At 41.4% G+C, this 22627-nt stretch overlaps 1 protein-coding gene across 3 annotated transcripts; it reads left to right on the forward strand.

Moving 5' to 3' along the window:
• The first annotated feature begins 253 nt into the window (after positions 1–253).
• LOC139418699 (regulator of G protein signaling 14b) lies at positions 254–22301 on the forward strand. Of its 3 annotated transcripts, XM_071168347.1 has the most exons (16): positions 254–321; positions 586–708; positions 1479–1500; positions 3499–3671; positions 8140–8232; positions 8335–8478; positions 8660–8860; positions 9628–9754; positions 9871–9941; positions 10031–10219; positions 11377–11453; positions 11569–11695; positions 11793–11874; positions 13976–14034; positions 20938–21052; positions 21176–22301. In XM_071168347.1, the coding sequence occupies exons 1-16, from the start codon at positions 259–261 to the stop codon at positions 21547–21549; spliced, it is 2040 nt and encodes a 679-aa protein (XP_071024448.1). In that variant the 5' UTR covers positions 254–258; the 3' UTR covers positions 21550–22301. The 3 variants fall into 3 exon arrangements, with proteins under 3 accessions (XP_071024448.1, XP_071024447.1, XP_071024449.1); XM_071168346.1 differs by lacking the exons at positions 254–321; positions 586–708 and adding an exon at positions 1108–1293; XM_071168348.1 differs by lacking the exons at positions 254–321; positions 586–708 and adding an exon at positions 1151–1293 and having other exon boundaries at positions 10034–10219.
• The last annotated feature ends 326 nt before the right edge of the window (positions 22302–22627 follow it).

Raw genomic sequence — 22627 nt, forward strand, 5'->3', positions numbered from 1 at the left:
GAATGGAGGAGGAGACAACCTGAGACTTCCCCTTGAGTGGTTGCTGTGTTTATCTATCTGTGTCCCACCCATTGATTTTTATATCCATGTGAGCTGTGGTTTATGGCTGGGATGTTGTTTGTTCAGTGATAAGCCATCATCACTGTGGGCCCCAGACCAGTCCCCTGGCATCAGCCTTCCAGAGCTGTTAAACTCTCCTCTCCTTTTCTTTCCTTTCCTTTCTCTCTCTGTCTATTCCAAGTAGGCTCTACCACTGCCATGGAGACCTCTGCATCTTGCCACTGTCCTTTGAGGAAAACAACTGGAGAATCCAGAGAGAAGGTACAATACTTTTACATTCATTTAATCACGTGCAATAGATATTCTGTATCGTGAGGATTGTGGCTTTTGGGGGAATTTCCTGTGGTGCCTTTTGTAGCATTTGGGGATAGCTAGGAACAGATTTACCCGCTTCCCTTGGGTTGTCATGGAAGTTCAAGATTTTTAGAGAGTATGAAGCATGCTCAAACAAGTCATATTATAGTTGAGCCAAGTGTGACGTAATTTATCTGATCAATGTTGGATTGTTTTGAATTTGTCCTGCAGAAAACAATGATGTTCAAAGAGTTCACCAAAGGATTCTCTCAACTTGCCCTGAGATCCTCTCTCCGAAGGAGACTTGGACGATACAACAATGAAACCAGCATTAGACCACTGAATCTCACAAGGGTAAACCTATACTAAAATTCTCTTATAGATAATTAACTTAATTCACTTATAGATAATCATTTACTAACTAATTATTAACTAATATTAGACGACAATATGTGAGCTGTGGTTTATGGTGGTGATGGCGTGTGTTTAGTCACTTACAGCTGGTGGCAATTTATCATGGTTAAGCATAGAGATCCTCCTAATTCTATATGGTTAAGATCCAGTTTTATGCTAATTAAAACACATGACCAATATTTGTCTAGAGAAACTCAAACACCACAAACTGTTTTCAAACTGTAATCAACAGTGTATTCATTTCATGTTTTGGTGTGTTCTATTGTCTGCATGAATGAGAATGATATGAGATGAGGGTTTGTGTAGAGTGCACACACATCCTCTTGTGGTCATGTTGCTATGGCAAGACTTCCTGTGCAGTCAGGAAGTGGCAGTCACTGCAAAGCAAGTAGGTTCAGAGAAGAACATTACCGGAACCCTTCTTCAGTGATCTATCAATGTCTCTCTTGGAATCTTTCAATTAACCGAAGCGATATGGCAATGTTCCTAACACATAAAAACCTTGGAATACCGAATGGACGTGCAGTAAGTGGGCCTAGATTGTCTGTCTGTCTTTCTGTCTCACAGTCTAAGCTCTAAAGTCTTCTAAAGATTAGAGGTTTTACGCCAACTAAAAACATGTTACTTTAGATATAAAATCATTGTGTATCTGATTGTTGTTACCCTAATCCAAAGCAGATTTATTCACTAGTCTATGTTTGTGGTTACAGAGTCTGGCAGTGTCGGACGGAGGTGAGTTGAAACATGGACACATTCAGTTTTTTTTACACTGAACGTGTTGGACCAGACAATAGATGGTCTGCTTTCTCCCAGTTATACATATGGATTCACTCGCTCACTCACTCTTCTGCTGAGTGCTTTGAGGAGCTGTAAATCAGAGCTGTATGTGAATAAGTGAATGGCCCTGTAGCACAGTGTCCTCCTCTCTCAACATGTTTCACTCATATACAGTTAGCTCCAAAAGTATTGCAGTGAAACAATGAAATGATACAATGACTGTCAGCGTTACGATAAAAGTGACTCCAGAAGGACAACACATTATTTACCATTCATTTCTATTGGGCACAAAATAATCTGAAACAACCAAAACGAACAGCAAATGCATCCAACAAGTTTGTAGAGTCACAAGCTTGATGTAGTCAATGCATGCTAGGAATATGGGACCAAATACTAAACTTTTGACTACATTAATATACATAAGTGAATTAGTCCCAATACTTTTGGTTCACTAAAATGTGTGTGGGGGGGGGGACTATGTACAAAAAGTGGTGTAATTCTAAACGGTTCCCCGATATGGATGAAAATACCCTCAAATTAAAGCTGACATTCTGCGCTTCAACCTCATAGTCAATGTACCATTTCAAATTCAAAGTGCTGGAGTGCAGAGCCAAAACAACCACAAAAATATCACTCTCCCAGTACTTGTAAGTAGTGTTTACTGTTTGTAAACGCTAAAGAATGCACTGTCTGTTGGGTTCACCTGCCAGTCTGGCTCTGAAGTTCCGGTGTTACCACAATGACTTCCTCCTCAATAGCTGACAGCCGTATGTGAGAGAACGTCACGTGAGGGAGCAGCTCACGACTTGTTTCCTTGTACAATCATCTTTTAATTTCCTGTACATTTTCACAACTCAGTGACTAGACTAAAGTGTTCGGTATTCAAAATCACTTTACTATGTTCAAGTGCAGGAGAAGACACGTAATAATATTTCAAAGTGAATAATGATGAGTGAGCACAAATATCACCCCCCCCCCCCCCCCTCCCCTCCCCCAACGACAAAAACGTTTGTTAAGCTCCCCTGTTACCGTAATGGAGAAGTTAGCATGTCTTGGGGGTATGATATTTGTGTGTCTGTAACTTTCGCACTCATCATTATTCACGATTCATTCAGGACTAGCCGTAATCGTGGTAGCATCCACATGAATGTAGAAGTCTTTAGAAACATGTTATATTATTATTTACATTAAAAAGTGACTCCAAAATGACAATCCATTAATTAACATTCATTTCTATAGGGCACAAAATAATCTGAAACGCAACCAAAAAAAACAGCAAATGCACCCAACAAGTTTGTAGAGTCACAACAAGCTTGATGTAATCATTTTATGCTAGGAATATGGGACCAAATACTAAACGTTTGACTACGATAATACACATAATTGAATTTGTCCCAATACTTTTGGTTCCCTAAAATGGGGGGACTATGAACAAAAAGTGATGTAATTTCTAAATGGTTCAACCGATATGGATAGAAAATACACTCAAATTAAAGCTGAGAGTCTGCACTTCAACCTCAGTCATTGTATCATTATGCTGGAGTACAGAGCCAAAACAACAAAAAAACGTGTCACTGTCCCAATACTTTTGTAGCTCACTGTAAGTAGTGCTTACTGTTTGTAAACGCTAAAGAATGCACTGTCTGTTGGGTTCACCTGCCAGTCTGGCTCTGAAGTTCCGGTGTTACCACAATGACTTCCTCCTCAATAGCTGACAGCTGTATGTGAGAGAAAGTCATGCGAGGGAGTTACTCACGACTCGTTCCCTTGTACAATCATCTTTTAATTTCCTGTACATTTTCACAACTCAGTGACTAGACTAAAGTGTTCCGTATTCAAAATCACTTTACTATGTTCAAGTACAGGAGAAGACACGTAATCATATTTCAAAGTGAAGCATACATGGTGGTTTCTGTATTACATCCAGTACAGCCCTGTTGTTAATGTCTCCAGAGCTGAATGTGGTACCAGAGGAACGTGGAGCCAGTGTGGGCCTGTGTTCCAGCAGTAACTCCAGTCTCCCCACCGTGCCCAGTGATGGAGCCAGTGGTGTGGGGAAGGTGGCCAGCTGGGCTGTGAGCTTTGAGAGGCTACTACAGGACCCAACTGGTGTCCTCTACTTCACGGTAGGACCTAAACCCAACTGTACACAATCTTTCAGGTTTATTCATGATGAGCTTTAGTATGCACTTTGTGTTTATGGGTCTTGTGTGTTTGTTTCAAGCAAGAGTCCATTGTTTTGAAGAGATACAATAAGTCATTTTGAACACTGACATTGTCATGTTAAGGAAAGACTAAGATTTTGTATTGATTATTTTGCCATTATTTAACCGCGGTCTCAGGATGTCATCGCCATCTTAGACATGACAGCATTGCTTCTAGTTGCTAAACATCTTTGCAGTATTTTGCTTTTTTGTGCCATTTCTTACACTATTAGCCCAGAATGTTTTTGTGTTATTACATACAGCCGGAAATAACTTTTGGATATCAGAGTGGCGGTAACTCACCAGCATATTACGACCAGGAATTTCCCGAATTGGATCCTTTGTTCTTACCCATCAGGGCAATTTAACTTATCCCAGAGGCTGCTCCAAGATGCTGCTCAACGGAGAAGAGGTATTCGGAGTGGACTTCTAGTCCGAATCAGGAGGCGTGCACACCATCCACCGCTTCTGAGTATATTTCTCGCTAATGTTCAGTCTCTGGACAATAAAGTAAACAAGCTCAGGGTGAGGATCTCCTTCTAGAGAGACATCAGGGACTGTAACATACTCTGTATCATGGAATCATGTCTCTCTCTGGATATACTGTCTCCGTCCATACAGCCAGCTGGGTTCTCAGTACATCGCACAGACAGGAATGAAGAACTCTCCGGGAAGAAGAAGGGCGTGGTGTATGTTTCATGATTAACCACTCATGGTGTGCTTGTGATAACGTACAGAAACTCAAGTCCTTTTGTTCACCCGACGTAGAATACTTCACAATCAAACGCCGACCCTATTACCTTCCAAGATAATTATCTTTTGTTATAGTCACAGCTGTGTATATTCCCCCTCAAGCCGATACCCCAACGTTCCTCAAAGAACTACACTGGACTTTATGCAACTGGAAACAACATACCCTGAGGCCGCATTTATTGTAGCTGGGGATTTTAACAAAGCAAATTTGAGGAAAACGCTACCGAAATTCTACCAACACATTGACTGTAGTACTCGTGCTGGGAAAACACTCGACCCCTGCTATTCTCTCTTCCGGGATGCCCACAAGGCCCTCCCCCACCCTCCCTTCGGCAAATCAGATCACGACTCCATTTCTTTCCTCCCTTCCTATAGGCAGAAACTCAAACAGGATGTCCGTGCTGAGGTCTATTCATCGCTGGTCTGACCAATCGGAATCCATGCTTTAAGATTGTTTTGATCATGGGGACTAGGATATGTTCCGGGTAGCCTCGGATAATAACATTGATGTATACACAGACACAGTGACTGAGTTCATCAGGAAGTGTATAGGGGATGTTGTTCCTACTGTCCCAAACCTACCCAAACCAGAAACCATGGACAGACGGCAGCATTCGCGCAAAACTGAAAGCGCTAACCACCACATTTAACCATGGCAAAATGACTGGGAAGATGGTCTAAATACAAACAGTGTAATTATTCCCTCCGTAAGGCAATCAAACAGGCAAAACTTCAGTACAAAATCAAGTGGAGTCGCAATTCAACGGCCCAGACAAGACATATGTGGCAGGGTCTACAGACAATCACAGATTACAAAGGGGGAAACCAGCCATGTCGCAGACACTGACGTCCTGCTCCCAGACAAGCTAAACACCTTCTTCGCCCGCTTTGAGCATAACACAGTGCCATCGATGCGTCCCGCTTCCACGGACTGTGGGCTCTCATTCTCCATGGCCGATGTGAGTAAGACATTTAAGCGTGTTAACCCTTGCATGGCTGCCAGCCCAGACAATATCCCTAGCCGCGTCATCAGAGCATGCGTAGACCAGCTGGCTGGAGTGTTTACGGACATATTCAAGAGGAATACCTATGTAAGAATGCTGTTCATTGACAACAGTTAAGCCTTCAACACCGTAGTAACCTCCAAGCTTATCATCAAGCTTGGGGCCCTGGGTCTGAACCCCGCCCTGTGCAACTGGGTTCTGGACTTCCTGATGGGCCGCCCCCTTGGTGGTGAAGGTAGGAAACAACACCTCCACATCACTGATCCTCAACACAAGGAACCCCACAATAGTGCGTACTCAGCCCCCTCCTGTACTCCTTGTTCACCCATGACTGCATGGCCACACATGCCTCCAACTCAATCATCAAGTTTGCAGATGACACCACCAGCAGAGTGGTGCCAGGAAAATAACCTCTCCTTTAATGTCAACAAAACAAAGGAGATGATAGGGGACTTCAGGAAAAAGCAGGTTGGAGCACACCCCTACCACATTGAAGGGACCACAGTGGAGAAGATGGAAAGCCTCAAGTTCCTCGGCATACACATCTCTGACGATCTGAAAAGGTCCACCCACACAGACAGCGTGGTGAAGAAGGCGCAACAGCGCCTCTTCAACCTCAGGAGGCTGAAGAAATTTGGCGTGGCCCCTAAGACCCTCACAATATTTTACAGATGCACATTTGAGAACATCCTGTCAGGCTGTATCACCGCCTGATACGACAACTGCACCGCCCGCAACCGCAGGGCTCTCCAGAGAGTGGTGCGGTCTGCCCAATGCATCACCAGGGGCACACTTCCTGCCCTCAAGGACACCTACAGCACCCGATGTCACAGGAAGGCCAAAAAGATCATAAAGGACACCAACCACCCGAGCCATGGACTGTTCACTCCGCTATCATCCAGAAGGCGAGGTCAGTACAGGTGCATCAAAGCTGGGACCGAGAAACTGAAAAACAGCTTCTATCGCAAGGCCATCAGACTGTTAAATAGCCATCACTAGCTGGCTACCACAGGTTACTCAACCCTGTACCTTAGAGGCTGCTGCCCTATATACATAGACATGAAATCACTAGTCACTTTAATAATGTTTACATACCGCTTTACTCATTTCATATGTATGTACTGTATTCTATTCTACTGTATTTTAGTCAATGCCACTGACATTGCTCGTCCTAATACTTATACATTTCTTAATTACATTATTTTACTTTTAGATATTACTGCACTGTTGGAGCTAGGAACACAAGCATTTCTCTACACCCACAATAACTTCTGCTAAATATGTGTATGTGACCAATAAAATTGTATTTGATTTGATTTGATATAAACTCTGCATGAACACATCAAAAAACAACAATTACACTATATCTACACTACCTCCACAATCACCCAACCTCAACCCAATTGAGATGGTTTGGGATGAGTTGAACCGCAGAGTGAAGGAAAAGCAGCCAACAAGTGCTCAGCATATGTGGGAACTCCTTCAAGACTGTTGGAAAAGCATTCCAGGTGATTGAGAGTAGGTTGAGAGTAGGTCAAAAGTGTGCAAAGCTGTAATCAAGGCAAAGGGTGGCTGCTTCGATGAATCTCAAATATAAAATATATTTAGATTTGTTTAACACTTTTTTGGTTACTACATGATTCCATATGTGTTATTTCATAGTTCTGATGTCTTCACTATTATTCTGCAATAGTCAAAATAAAGAAAAGCCCTTGGATGTGTAGGTGTGTCCAAACTTTTTCAATTACACAATACATGAAAAGCAAACACAATACATAATTTGAATGAAAGCATTTTACTGACTGGGAGACAATACAAAACCCTGCCACAAAGATTGTTTGTCAAAATGCCCAATAAATTAAAGTGAGAATAAAGTGAGAAAGAGGCCCACGCAAGAGTCCCTTAAATAGTCAGAACCATATGGGCGTCTGATTTTCTCCTGAGGGCTGGAGGATTTGTGGGAAAAGAGATGAGATTCACCAGTTTGGATTACGAGGCCTGTGGAGAGCAGAGGAATGTGTGTGAGGGAGACAGAAATATCAGAGTAAACAATACCCAGCAAACCGAGAACATTCCCAGGACATTAGCTAACATTCCCATTAAGTTCTAGTTAGGGTTTTATCTAACATTAGGATGATAACGTCCCAAAAACATTCAAGTAATGCTCTTGATAAGAAAATGTTTTAAACGAAATATCCATTGAACGTTCTCCTAACATTCACTAAAATGTTGTGCACAACATCTGTAACAACCACCACAGAACATTGCCCTAAGGTTCTGATCAGGTTTCCAGGTGATGTAGTAACAAAATGTGTTCTGGGAACGTTCTTGCAACATCAGGCAAACATTGCATAATCATCAGCACAACTATACCGTTTTTATGGCAACCTAATGAATGTTCTGGGAACGTTCTCAGAACCAGTTTTAGTTTGCAGGGTATACTGTAAGTCAAATTTAAGGTGGTGTTAAGGTCCAATAAAAAACACAGTGGAAGAGGTTTTCCCCCTTAACCCCTTAAGAAACTACCCACAGTTTTCAGACAGTCAAAACAGGCTGAAGATTATGCCTGGTGATAAGGCATTGTGGTTGAGTAAATATTGGTGACAAGACTATTTTTCTGCTTAAACCCACAGGCTTTCCTGAAGTCGGAGGTCAGTGCTGAGAACATCTTATTTTGGCAGGCATGTGAAAAGTTCAGACAGATCCCAGCCAATCAGAAAGAGAAGGTACTTCACAGATGAAAATGGGTTTCTGACATCTTCAAGATTACCCATCTTCAAGAGGGATCTCTATCGGTCAGGGTTTGACCATGTTCCTTTTCTGTCCAGTTAAACCAGGAGGCTCGCTCCATCTACAGCAGTTACCTCTCAGGCAGTGCCTCCCATCCCATCAACATTGATGACAAAGTCCGCATCGAGGAGTGGGAAGTGAGAAACCCTCACCCTGACATGTATCACAAGGCTCAACAACAGGTACACCATCATGGACATCATCTACTGTAGCAAGCCTCCATTAGAAAATAATGAAATATTCATACTGTAGCATGGCCATCTTTTGCTGTGGGAAACAGCAGGAAAAGTTTAGTAACAAAGATGGTTGTGTTGCCTGACTTAACAAGGCTTACTCTCTCTCTCTCCCTCTTCCTCATTTCAGATCTTCAAGCTGATGAAGTTTGACAGCTACACACGCTTTGTTCGCTCCCAGCTCTATCAGAGCTGCATGTTGGCCAATGTGGAGGGCAGGCCTCTACCTGAGCTGGGCCCCCGCTCGAAGAGCACAGCAACCAGAAAGACTGCCGGGACTGACATCCCCTCTCATAGTGACAGACCCAAGGCTGACCAGAAACCCAAAGAGGTACCGTACACAGGGCCGGCGCCAGGTATAAGCGTACAAAAAAAAAGAAATACAATTGGAACTCAGTTGGGGTTTCAACTTACTGTTTGTTGATAGTTAGAACAGTAGAATACACAAGGTGCAGTTTAGAGATATGGTTGTGTATCAGCAGTTTTCCTCTTGTTATGTCAGTCACTGACAGTCACTCAATTATCCCAAGTCAGCTAAATATTTTTAGATTGGAAAATTAGTCTAGCAAGCTATCTGAACTTGTAGTAATCATGTCCGAATTAACGACCGGGTAAGAATTGCTCAGGGGCCCCCATTGATTTTGTTAGTCACTCTCATTCAGATATCATATTAACATGGAATAAGTCATGGCAAAATGTGTAGAATTGCAGGAAATTAACTGTAAAACGTAATAATGTTTTTGCCGCCCCGGTGGCAAAATTAATAGAATTGCATGAAGTTAGTTATAAAATGGCAAAATGTTATCTCCACCTCATGGCAAATGGTGTAGAATTGTGGAAACTTGCTTTAAAACTGCAACATTATCTCTACGCCCCATGGCAAAATGTGTAGAATTACGGGAAATGTACGTTTATCTCAGCCGTCTAGAGGGGGGCCACTAAAATGTTTTTCCTGCGAGGTGTGGGGCCCCTCAACTAAATCTCGTTTAGGGCCGCCAAAAGGCTAGGGCCGGCCCTGACCATACAGTACTGTAAAAATGTGCTATAAAGTTTGTGCATAAACCAACACATCACTTCATAACTGAGTATTGTTCATAGAAACCAAAGGTCAAACCAGGAAAGTCTCTACCTTTGGATTTGGACGAGGGAGCAGAGAAGAGAAAAGGAGCCCCACAGAACAAGCTGACCAGAGAGAAAGGACAGGAAAAGAGGGGATCGTGGGGAGGTATAATACAATAGGGATAGCATTGGTTCAGAATTTACATTACAGTCTAGTACTTTTCTGGTCTGATGACATACAGTATACCTGCGGCTGAATATACCCCCTGCCCATTCCCTTAGCTGAGCTTGCTGACCATGCTGCAGTCTTACAGAGCACAGCCAGGTCGGGATCCCTCCTCAATGCAGCAGAGGTGAGCACACAGACACCAAGCCCTGACTATCACATAATACTTATTTCAACTTTGAATTAACTTGTGCCTTTTACCCCCTTTCCCCCCAGAAGTTGGAGAAGGAGCGTTGGCGTGCGGGCCAGGCAGAGAAGTACTGTTGTGTGTTCCTACCTGACGGCACTGCATCCCTGGCTCCAGCCCGACCTGGCCTCTCTATCCGCACTATGCTCACTGGGCTCTGTGAGAAGAGAGGCCTCCCCCTCTCGGATGTCATAATCTACCTGCAGGGAAAGGACAAGGTAAATGTCATCTCTGTTCATCGGTTCTGTTTTATTGTCATCACATGTTAAGTTTGAGCACTGACAGTTTTGTAGCTTCAATGAAGCTGAGCGATCCTCAATCGCTTATGCAAATCCCAAAGTTGGAGTAGTTACCACATTGTTACTATATGTATTCAGCAATATTAATATTATATTAGAATATGTAACATGCCTAAATATTTGAGGAAAATGTAAATTTGCAGTGTATAAACTTAACATTGCGAAAAAGAATGGCAAAAAATATATATAGTAAAGCCACGCCTCCAATAAGCCACGCCTCCAATCTCCTGATAGGCTGCCAGCTCTACAATATATTATTAAAAAGGTTCAACATTTAGTACCACGGTACCACTCTTAAACCTGGACTGGAAATGGTTCCAATCGCCTTTCCACCATTAATTTTTCCCTCCGGGGTTTTAGAGCTACTTCATATATTCTGTGTTTCGTGTAGGCTTACGCTGGTGTGACGTTTTGATAACCTCGCAAATCTCTCTCGGTGTGACAAGGTAAGTTTCATCGATAATTGTCATTGCAAATTTTTGAGAGTAAATTGAGGTGAATATGTTGATAAAACTCACCTTGTCTGAGAGAGAATTACACAGCTATCAAAACGTCTCATCAAGGTAAGTCTACACCAAACACAATTCATTCTATTTTTTTTTGTTAAATTCATGATGTGAATAAATGTAGGACTATTGAACCCATCCCATCACAAAAAGGTTCCGTTTTGAACCTTTACACAGGGGTTCCTCTAAGACCCTTTTCAGAGGGGTTCCTCTGGGAACCTTTTTGACCTGGAATGGTTCCACTGGTGTGGCAATTCTTAGAACTCCAAAAGGTTCTTCAAGGCACCTTTACTTTTAAGAGTGTAGAGTGTGTACCACAATAAGTCAGACTTTATCCTGTAATCCCTGACAAGTTTGAATATGTACTGTGTCTATATGTATTTTTTTTAACTGGCTTATAAAATCAATCAGTCAATCAAGCAACCTCTCAAGCAGGCTATTGGTTTTACCCAAAATGGTGTCTGTCACTCAGCAGCATCTTAGTTGGAGGACAAGGGAGAATCCTCTATGCCAAGTATAGTTGATGTACTGTGTTCACTATTCACCTTCTGTTCTCCGGTCTCTCCCCAGAAGCCCCTCTCTCTGGATCAGGACAGCTCAGTTCTGAAGGAGCAGCAGGTCTTCCTGGAGCTCAGAGTGACTTTTGCGTGAGTGTCCACATCCTGATATTTTACGACATGTTCACTTTTGTATTTCCTGTAGTTAAATGAACCCGACAAACAAACAAAATCAAACTAATGCCAAGTTGTGTCTATTTCTCAGGGTGGAGATAGTGTCCACAGGGAAGACAGTGGGTATTGTGGTAAAGTCCAGCAAGTCTCTACAGGAAGCACTGACCCCAGTGCTCCAGAAGCAACGTCTGCGACCACAGGACGTCATAGTCACCATGGTGAGTCTAACTATGGGACTCTGCGTGTGACGTTCTATGCTGTTGCATAACCTATAAACCCTCTGATGTTTTCTCTCCATACTCCCTTTTATTTCAGAGTGGGAGCAAAGAGTCCCTAAGCATGAGCACGGCCGTAACCTCCCTGGCCGACAAAAAGATAACACTGGACAGAGTGAAAGGCTAGTATGCTGCAGAATTCTGTTTGTTTTCTGTTTTTTAAAATTGTGTGTATGTGTGTGCAGGAGAGAAACCTAGATGGGGAGATTGCTTGTGCTCAAAACTGATACTGTATCCACGAAGCTTTATGCGTATATCGCCCAAAGGAGTCAGTACAATCTTCTGCAATACGCTATGTCCTATCACGCCAAACACTATGATTTCCTATGAGAATTTTCTGTAAAGCATGATAATTGACAGTGCTTGTTTTGCCAGTGTTTGTCTGATATTTACTCAGAACTTCATGGTAACCACTTCCAAGAGGACAGCACAATTGGCAATACTTAGTGGTGCTCGTTTGTTTTTGCAATGAATCCCAAATAATTAAAACCAATCATTTTTTAGGTAATTATTATGTAATTACAGTACCTAGTCTAAGTGACAGTCTGTTTGTGCTATCATGCCAACTCTGTATCACTAATTGTCTTGTTTTGCTTGACAATGACAGCTATGGAGTTGGACAATGTGATTTCAGTGTAAACAGCAAATAAATAGCTGACTGTAAAATAAAAGATAATATTATCTTTAAGTACAATATATCTTCTGATGAAGATTATACATCTTCTGGGCCTTCAGAAAGTATTCAAACCTCTTGACTTTTTCCACATTTTGTTGTTTTACAGCCTGAATTCTAAATAGATTAAATTGAGATTTTGTGTCACTGATCTACATGCATTTGATCTATACCCCATAATGTCAAAGTGGAATTATGTTTTTAGAAATGTTTTAAATGAATTAAAAATGAAAAGCTGAAATGTCTTTAGTCAATAACCATTCAACCCTTTTAACGAGTCACAAAAAAAGTTGCATGGACTCACTCTGTGTGCAATAATAGTGTTTAACATGATTTTTAAATGACTACCCCATCTCACATACATTTATCTGTAAGGTCCCTCAGTCTAGCAGTAAATGCCAAGCACAGATTCAACCACAAAGACCAGAGAGGTTTTCCAGATAACTGAGGATGGATAAACAACATTGAAGTTACTCCACAATACTAACATAAATTATAGAGTGAAAAGGATACAAAATATTCCAAAACATGCATCCTGTTTGCAATAAGGCACTAAAGTAATATAAGTAAAAGTAAAATATTTGGAAATAAAGTGATCCTTTTTTGTCCTGAATACAAAGCATTATGTTTGGGGCAAATCCAACACAACACATCTCTGAGCACCACTCTTCATATTTTTAAGCATGGTGGCGGCTGCAACATGTTATGGGTATGCTTGTCATCGGCAAGGATAGGGAGTTTTTTGGGGATAAAAAGAAACGGAATAGAGCTTTAGCACAGGCAAAATCCTAGAGAAAAACTACTTTCAATCTGCTTTCCAACAGAGACACAAATGCACCTTTCACCAGAAAGACTCACAGCTGTAATCACTGTAAAATGTGATTCTAACATGTATTGACTAAGGGGGCTGAATACTTATCTAGTTAAGATATATATATTATTTTATTTCTACACATTTTTTTGTTCAGATTTTCAAATTTTTCTCCACTTGGACATTACAGAGTATTTTGTGTAGATCGTTGACAAAAAAATTACAATTAAATCAATTTTTATCCCACTATGTAACACAGCAAAATGTGAAAAAGTCAAGGGGTGTGAATATATATAGGCACTGTACTACTGTAGACGTCCTTGTGAGTGTACTTGCTTCGTTTACAGTACATTATCTCATCATCTTTTACTTATGTGCATCAGTTACCAAAACAGTTTTTTTCTCATAATACCAATGACAGTGGGACATTTTCTTCATATCATGTATTCTTTAAACCTGTCGAAAATAAATAATGGATTTATTGTGAAAATGTAGGCTATATTACATAGATGTAATATACTTTTTAATATATAGATGTTCCAAAGGTCTGCATCAGTGTGGAAGCCAGGAGATAGATGCTAAATGTGTTTATGTCAATTAATGGTCAATTACCGTGAGACCGGCAGTTATTTGCTTGACAATCACCGGCTGACGAAATTTTGGGATCGCTACGCGTCTAAATTGTTTTGCGTAGATTCGTTTTGAGATTGAGAATATTTGATCCTATTATTTTCCCCAGGTACTGAGCAGAGCAGCAGCTCAATGGTGTGTGGTAGCTCCTCGGGCCCTGTGTTTCAGGTGAGTGGTACTTGAGCAACGATCTGTCTGCCTGTCTGTCTGCCTGTCTGGCTGTCTATGTATCTGTCTGTCTGCCTGCAAAGCAGTTTCATTGTTTTTATTTAGGCAATATCGGAGGTAACTGCATTGGAGCTGTCAAATCAGGATACCCCTCCTGGCGTTATACCCACATGAAAAAATATCATAGTTTTACTGTGTTATTAAAACTTTAGTATTAGTATATTTATAAACAGTGTCCTCTGTAATTATTGGGACAGTGAAAAATGTTTTCTTTGTTATAGTTATAGACACGCAAATATCAAACCACTGAAAAAATGCTAAGCTCCCCTGTACCTCCTATGTAGTGTCTAACTTTTTCACTCATCATCCAGGATTCTCCATAATCACGGTAGCATCCACATTACTGTTGAAGTATTTAGATACATATTCTATTTACCATTCATTTCTATTAGGCACAAAATAATCTGAAACGCAACCAAAACAAACAGAAAATGCATAGAAATGCACAAGCTTGATGTAGCCATTGTGTGCTATGAATATGGGACCAAATTCTTAAGTTTTTAGTACTTTAATAAACATATATGTGAATTTGTCCCAATACTTTGCTCCCCTAAAAGGGGGGACTATGTACAAAAGTGTTATGATTTCTAAACGATTCACCCAATATGGATGAAAATAACCTAAAAAGGAAAGCTTAGAATCTGCACTTTAACTTCATTGTCATTGTTTGACTTCAAATCCATACTTTTGGACTATGGAGCCAAAATAAGAAAAAAAGCTTTACTGTCCCAATAATTATGGAGGGCACTGTACTATAGTATTAATTGTTGTATTTTTATGGACTTAACTGTAGCACAGCAGTTTTTTTCTCTCCCAGAAACATTACAGCACATACTGTAGTATTTACTCTTGTGTTTTTGCATACATTACTCCAGCATACTGTTTGTATTTACTGCAGCATTATATTGTATTATTTCTTGTTGCAGTTTTGCAGACATTACTGTAGTATATTGTAATGTTTCTATTGAACAAATACTAAAACGGCCATAACCTGCAAGTAGGTCAGAATGAGAATAAACAGATCATTGGGAATAATCAGATTGCTGGGAACAACAATATATGATATATACTTGGTATGTAGGTGTCTCACTCATGGTAGGCATAGGGGAGGGGATTGGGGTATATGCAAATTATACATTAGCATATCAATGGAGTGAGTAGAGTATAATGTTCTACACTGTACTACAGTGTACTACAGTGTACTAAATCATTTTATAGTAAGTACTGTAGTATTCTAAAGTTAATTATATAATTTTTTTATGAGGTAAACCATTGTTTATTTCCATAATGAAAGGATTTCCAGCTTTCCATCATGATACATCAGATTTGTTCAATGGCTACATATTTACAGTATAGCACATTCATTGTGTATGATTGTCATAGCACAGTAGAGTAATATGGATAAATAATTACCATTATTTACAAAGTTATCATAGGCCTAGCATAGTGTTCACCACAGTTTACCATGGTAAACTATAGTACATAATATAGGACATTATGGTAAAATTAGTAAGTGCTAGTTCAGTTTTTCTGAATCACGTACAAGCATATTTTTTGGAACAATGTTGTCAATATTCAAAACAAACAATAAATGTGTTTTCAAAATGTAGTTGCCTTCTCAAAACATAAATACGTATATCAAAACTCTATTATACAGTCAAAATTGCAAATACATTCATCAAAAGAACACAACTGCCTGCCCCAAAAAAATGTGCGCAACCATCCTTTTCTCTCAAATCCAAGCAGACAAAACAGAAAGCTCGTCTGTTTTTTTTTTTTTTTACATTTAATCAAAAATAAGCACATTGTGTGCAGGATTCATTCATCGGTATCATCACTACTCAATTCCATGTATTCAATACAAAGATTTGTTTGCTCATAGTTTTGTAGACTTTCCATTGGCGCACAGAAACACAATCCACAATAGAAATACGGAAAGGCGAATACAATGGAGAAACACAAGGATATGAATGTATGGGCCTAAATCCACACCAAAGAAAAGCTCTAAGGAAGGTCACAATGTTGGACATGAGGATTTAGGAGTAACCCAAAGTTACTTAAAAGTAACCCAACTTCATTATCTTGCATCTCTGCTCTGTTTTTGCGTCTTTTACTTTTGGTTTTATATACCTGCTTCAAACAGCTGAAAATACAATATTTCTGGTGTTTGAAAAGATATTTCATGGCGGTTTAGATGGTACAATGATTCTCTACACTATGCATTGCTTGTTTTGTCAACAAAACTGAAATCAGGCAAACTATTAGAATTTTAGCAACCAGGAAATGGTGGAGCCATTTATACACCTTTATTATTATGTCAACAAAACACGAAACAATGAATTTTGTATTCACTGATGACATTTGTGTTTCATTTTTTTGCAAAAAAAGGTGGTCTAAGATTTGCAAGTCAGGTACTAAGGCAAGAAAATGATCAAAGTTCTATAAATGTATTTGAACATTGAAGTATCTGTTCTGCTATATCTAAGTTTGTGAATTTACTGTACATTGATTTACTGATTAATATGATGCTACACAAAGATAAATAACACACATTTTTCAAAAGTAATCCAATCAGTTATTTTGATTTTTTTGCACCGGTGACTGAAATGATTGTTCCAGTTTAAATGCCTTCGGTAGTCTCCTCACAATGTTCCTAACCCTGGCACTCATTCTGAATGCAAGGTTGCAGGTGAATTAAAATTCCATCTGTTGGATATCCTAACTCTGGACGGAGTTCAATAGGAATTACACATAACTTTGCAAGCTAGCATAATGTGACTTGCATGTAGGATTGCAACATTCTGCTAACTTTACCCAAATTCCCAGGTTATACAGAAATCCTGGTTGGAAGTTTTCTTGGAAATTGAAGGAGAAAATCAGAAATCCTTCAATCGCGATTTTAGACAAATCTGGGAATACAGAATTTTGCAACCCTACATGCAGGCCCAATGTAGCCTGAGGTACAGTATGAACTGGGGTACACTTAAGCACTTCTAATTAAAGGTACAAAGGATGACATTACATGGTGTTTGTACCCGGTTCGGAACAAATCGTTAATACAGTGGTCTGAAACGAATCGTTTTACATCAGGCCTGCGAGTCGCATTATGCTGGCTTGCAACGTGATGTGTAATTCCTATTGTAAATCCATCCATTGTGGGGCTATCCAACTTTTTTGATTTTTTTTTATCACCCACAACCTGTATTCAGAGTGACTCTGTCATACAAGAATAAACTATGGGACTACCTAAACCATCTAAATTGTAACAACCATTTCAGTAACCGGTGCAATAAGTCCAAGTAACATTTAGGATATGTTCAGAATATTTTTGTAATTTATATTTGAGTAGTATAAGATTAATTCATTAATCAATCAATCAATCAATCAATCAATGCACAAACATAGATATTGAAACAAACTACTCTAAATATCAACCTGCAATAGAGCATCCTGAGAAATATGATAATGATAGGTGTGGTTGTCACGCCCTGACCATAGAGAGTCCTCGGGGTTCTCTATGGTGTTGTAGGTCAGGGCGTGACTAGGGGGGTGTTCTAGTTTTCCTATTTCTATGTTTGTTTTGTTGTATGGTTCCCAATTGTCGTTGTGTCTAATTGGGGATCATACTTAAGTTCTCCATTGTGCCCACCTGGGTTGTGGGATATTGTTTGTGCTTGTTGTTTTGTTGGAAGTTTCACCCCAAAATAAAATGTGGAACTCAAATCACGCTGCGCCTTGGTCCGTCTCTCATCACGAACGTGACAGAACATCCCACCAACGCAGGACCAAGCAGCGTGTTATGGAGGTTAAGGAGTTTTGGACATGGGAGGAAATCACGGGAGGATGTGAGACCCTTCCTTGGAAGGAGACACCAAGGAAGTTGGAAGGACAGCGACGACGCCGGGGACGAGCAGCGGAGAGTGCAAGAGCCCGAATGGCAGACGGTGGAGGAATGAAATGAGGGATACAGGAGAGAGGCGGAGGTGAGGAGTTAGGCTGCAGCGCAGGCGTGCTGAAGAGCGTGTCATCAGTCCGGTGCCATCTGTGCCGGCTCCACGCACCAGGCCTCCAGTGCACCTTCCCAGCCCGGTATGTCCTGTGCCAGCTCCCCGCACCCGTCCTGAAGTGCGTGTCACCAGTCCCGCTCATGGCAGGAGCCTTCCTCGGCGCCGGTGCCCGGTCCAGACACGGTGTCCAGTCCCGCTCCATGGCAGGAGCCTACCTTGGCGCCGGTGCCCAGTCCAGGCGCGGTGTCCAGTCCTGCTCCATGGCAGGGGCCTTCCTCTGCGCCGGTGCCCAGTCCAGGCATGGTGTCCAGTCCCGCTCCATGGCAGGAGCCTTCCTCTGCGCCGGTGCCCAGTCCAGGCATGGTGTCCAGTCCCGCTCCATGGCAAGAGCCTTCCTCTGCGCCGGTGTCCAACCCAGCTCCACGGCCGGAGCTCTCCTCTGCGCCGGTGCCCTGTCAGGTTTTGCGGCCGGAGATCGCACCTTTCCTATTTCTATGTTTGTTTTGTTGTATGGCTCCCAATTGGAGGCAGCTGATTGTTGTTTCTAATTGGGGATCATACTTAAGTTCTCCATTGTTCCCACCTGGGTTGTGGGATATTGTTTGTGTATGTGCTTGTTGCACCAGGTAAGTCACGTTTCGTTGTTGGTTTTGTTGGAAGTTTCACCGTGAAATAAAATGTGGAACTCAAATCATGCTGTGCCCTGGTCCGTCTCTCATCACGAAGGTGACAGTGGTTTTGGTTCAAAGTGATGTGTAGGAGATTCAGGCCCCTGTAGTAGGATTAAACGAGGCCCTGAAAATATATATATTTTTTATAATAACATATTCGTGAAGCCAATGGGACCAAAAAAGGATGAATGCAACAACCATGTCTCTGTCACTAACAAATACAGTCATGCAACTCTACAATTTACTTGAAAGGCAAGGCACTAAGCAGTGTGTTGATTTAATTCAACACTGTTCCGGTGTCTATATGGGTCCACAGATGCAACACTTTCAGCGTTGATTTAACACGCTCAAAGTTATAAATAAAAAATGAACACTGGAAAATGTGTTGTGTAGTATTGTACAGTATACTACAAAATGATCTAGTAAGCACTACACCCAGCGTGTACTAATGGGTGTGTTCCTTATTCCCACTGGAGTGCCAAAGTGCGCTCTGGGCGGTCATAAATTCAGATTGTTGTCAGTTCATAAATTCAGAGCATTTTCCTCATGCAGTGTTCAGAGTGCACACTGGATGCTTTGGCTGAGGAGTAGGGTTGATCTGAGCATTCTGACCTCGCAATGGCATTCAAGCACCCAAGCTAACAAGCTAAAGTTGGCTAGCTTGCTAGATATTTCCAGACACAAATGAGAGAACAACCTTTTTTTTTGCCAACCTTTATATTCAACGGGTGTTGCGCGTTTGTAAATTGATCAGTTACTCTGTGCTCTGGCGCACTCAGACGAGAGTGCTCTGATATTGTAATAGATAGCCAGAGTGAATTAACGAAAGCACCCATAGTATTCTACAAAATTCTATGGTAAGTACTACACATGATCCAGGGATACTGGTTCTGTGGTTTCCATCGCGTCGTAAGGCAGCCTAAACAGAGAGCTCTGGAATTTTGTACATATTTTAGTTTTTGATAAGTCATTGAATTGTTGATTGGATATATCTGGTTGATTTTTACCCACGGAGTTGCAGGACTGATGGCAGATTGATTTGTCTGGTTTTGCTAGCTGGCTAATGTTGGCATGCATTTAAATGATGCATCTCAGCACCGGCTGCTTCTTGATCAATGAGACCCGACTGCAGTGTGGAAATGGCAGAGCACTCCTAGTGAGGACCACTACTGCTTAGGACTGATGCGTGGTGGGCTTATTGGGCTGTGGCAGTAGCAGAGACATCGCCCAAGTGTGTGCTACACGTTGGACGTGGAGGAGTATGAAGTCCAGGCTACATCGAGGCTGAGCTGAGGACGACATCAGGGTCAGCAAGCCAATTCCGTCATCATCATCTGGCATCCCAGGCTACAGAGAGGCCAAAGATAATATCAGAACCGACAAGCCATCTGCATCATCATCTGGCGTACCCTGACGTCGCCATAATTAAACCATCATTTAACTTGGTTTCGGAGCCTTAGATCGCTGATCTACTGAGGGAATCCCGCCATTGTTTTATTATGTGATATATGTGTAACCAAAGTATGGCTAGTAGGCTAGGTCTACTGTGTAGCCTAGACCTACTGTGTTTGTGTGCAATATTTATTTCATACATTTAAAACTTTTTTTGTGTCATCCTTGATGATTTTAAATGCATTATCCACATGTGTGGTTGTATTGTGTTTTAAAATGGTCAAATAAATGTGTATATCAACTACAGTGTGGAGTACAGTATACTACATATTCGAGTAAGCACTATAATGTTCTATATCAAACTGTAGTATTTTTTTATGTGGGTATCGCAGACATTGCCAGTGGATGCGCTGAGTCACCTCAGTGATAATCCCATGCAGCCTTGTTACAAGTTTGAACACTGGAACGTGTGTTGCAATCTACACCCCGATTAGGCTGAAATAAATCCTTATTTCTTTAATGATTTGTCATTATATATAGCATACACTTTCTTGTTCTGAACTTCTAAAGTGAGTTGGTACAATTGTAGCTTTTTGTGACAACCACATGAGCAACCGCTCACCAATTTGACAGCTCTAACATAGTTACAACACTGCCAAAATACCAGCTATGTGGGAGTCCCCTATCACCGGCTAACACTTGATCTGATTGAATCTAGCCTTTAAAATGTTCTTGGCATTTCAAACAACGTGAAATTTCTCTATATTGGTTAGGGAAGAAGATCAGCTGTTGTAGAGATGGATACTAGCTCCCTCTTTAGTGCTGACAGAGTCCGGACCAACACCAGGCTGAGAAACCCTGCTGCTAGAAGAACCTATGACATGGATGGTAAGGGAGTGGTTTGTGTGGGAACCTACTAGAGATTCTTGCAATGATCAGCTGTTCTCAGGTATCTATGTAGCTATTACACTTAAGACATGAGTCTGAACATGATTTCTCTGTTGTCTGCAGGTCTGATGGAACTTCTGTCCAGAGCCCAGTGCTGCAGTGTGGATGATCAGAGAGGCCTGCTGAAGAAGGAGCAGCTGTGGCTTCCTCAGTTCCTACAGCTCCCTCTGGCTGAGGAGCAGGACCAGGAGGAGGAGCAGGGGAAAAGAGGAGGAGGAATGGGGGGACTGCGGGGTCAGGATGGACTAGGGCTCACCGAGACAGAGCTGGGGCCATCTCCTGTCCACTTCCATGCCTTCCCGGAGCCCTTTCAGCTTCCCTCTGGGCCTCCACTGCAGTTCTCAGACACAGGAGAGGGAGGGGAGGAGCAGACCAGACCACCCTCCTCAGACAGCCAGCTCTCAGACCCTGACCCTGGCCGCGAGACTGTGGTGTGACCGAGGGAAAAGAGAAATGCTGTGGATGAATGGATTATGAATTAGCCTGGGTACAAGTCTGTTTAGCTAACATTCCTCTGTCATTGCTAAACAGACTGGTACCCAGGCTAGTTAGGAATGGGTGTTTTACCTTATTTATTAAGCTGAATTACAGTACTGTGCCTTCGATTGCCTCATGTTGTTTACCTGACCTTTGGTGTGAACTGACATTTTCACTTTGCTTAAAGGCTCAGTGCAGTCAGACATGTGATTGTCCTGTGTTTTATATATATTTCCACATGATGAAGTTGGAATAATACTGTGAAATTGTGAAAATTATGATAATGCCCTTTTAGTGCAAGAGCTGTTTGAAAATACCTGAAATTTCTGCCTGTTTTGGTGGGATGGAGTTTTGGCCTTCCATGTTGACATCACCATGCAGTAAATGAGTTAATAGACCAATAAGAAAGAGTTCCAAACCTCTCTGCCAATAACAGCAAATGTTCAATTTTCCCCTCCCCACTCATACCACTTCCAGACAGTCCTAGCTAAATTCTTGCTTGAGAAATTACTCCTTTGTGATTGTTTTTAATTGAAAACAATCACAGTAAGGAACTTAACTGTTACCCCAAAAAATGATTTGATATAAAAATGTTTGCATCGGCCCTTTAAATGCACAGTATAAATGGTTATCTATAGTGTCTGGATGTTTTTACTGTTGCTCTGCTGTTTATTTTGCCTGGGAGATAATAAATTGATGTGTTGATAACCTACGGTGTAACGTGTAAATCAAATTATTGTTAGGTCATTGGAATACAATGTTTTCCACAACCAATTTCATCACTGGACATAATCCAGTGGAGAAATGAATGCATCTCTTGCTTGGTGAAGAGATACTGTAGAGCATAAAATTGCCTGGGTATGTAGCAGCCTTTTATGTTCAGTCTCCTTTGGCATGTTGTTAGTATTCATTGCAAGTGAGACACAGAGAGACACAGAGAGCAGACACAGAGAGGGGAGGAGAGAGAGGAAGAGTATAATTATTAGCCATCCCACTTAACCATCCTCAGGCACGTCTCTTAGCCTTACACCTCAAGCA

Source organism: Oncorhynchus clarkii, chromosome 10, assembly GCF_045791955.1.
Source record: "Oncorhynchus clarkii lewisi isolate Uvic-CL-2024 chromosome 10, UVic_Ocla_1.0, whole genome shotgun sequence".
NCBI lineage: Eukaryota > Metazoa > Chordata > Actinopteri > Salmoniformes > Salmonidae > Oncorhynchus > Oncorhynchus clarkii.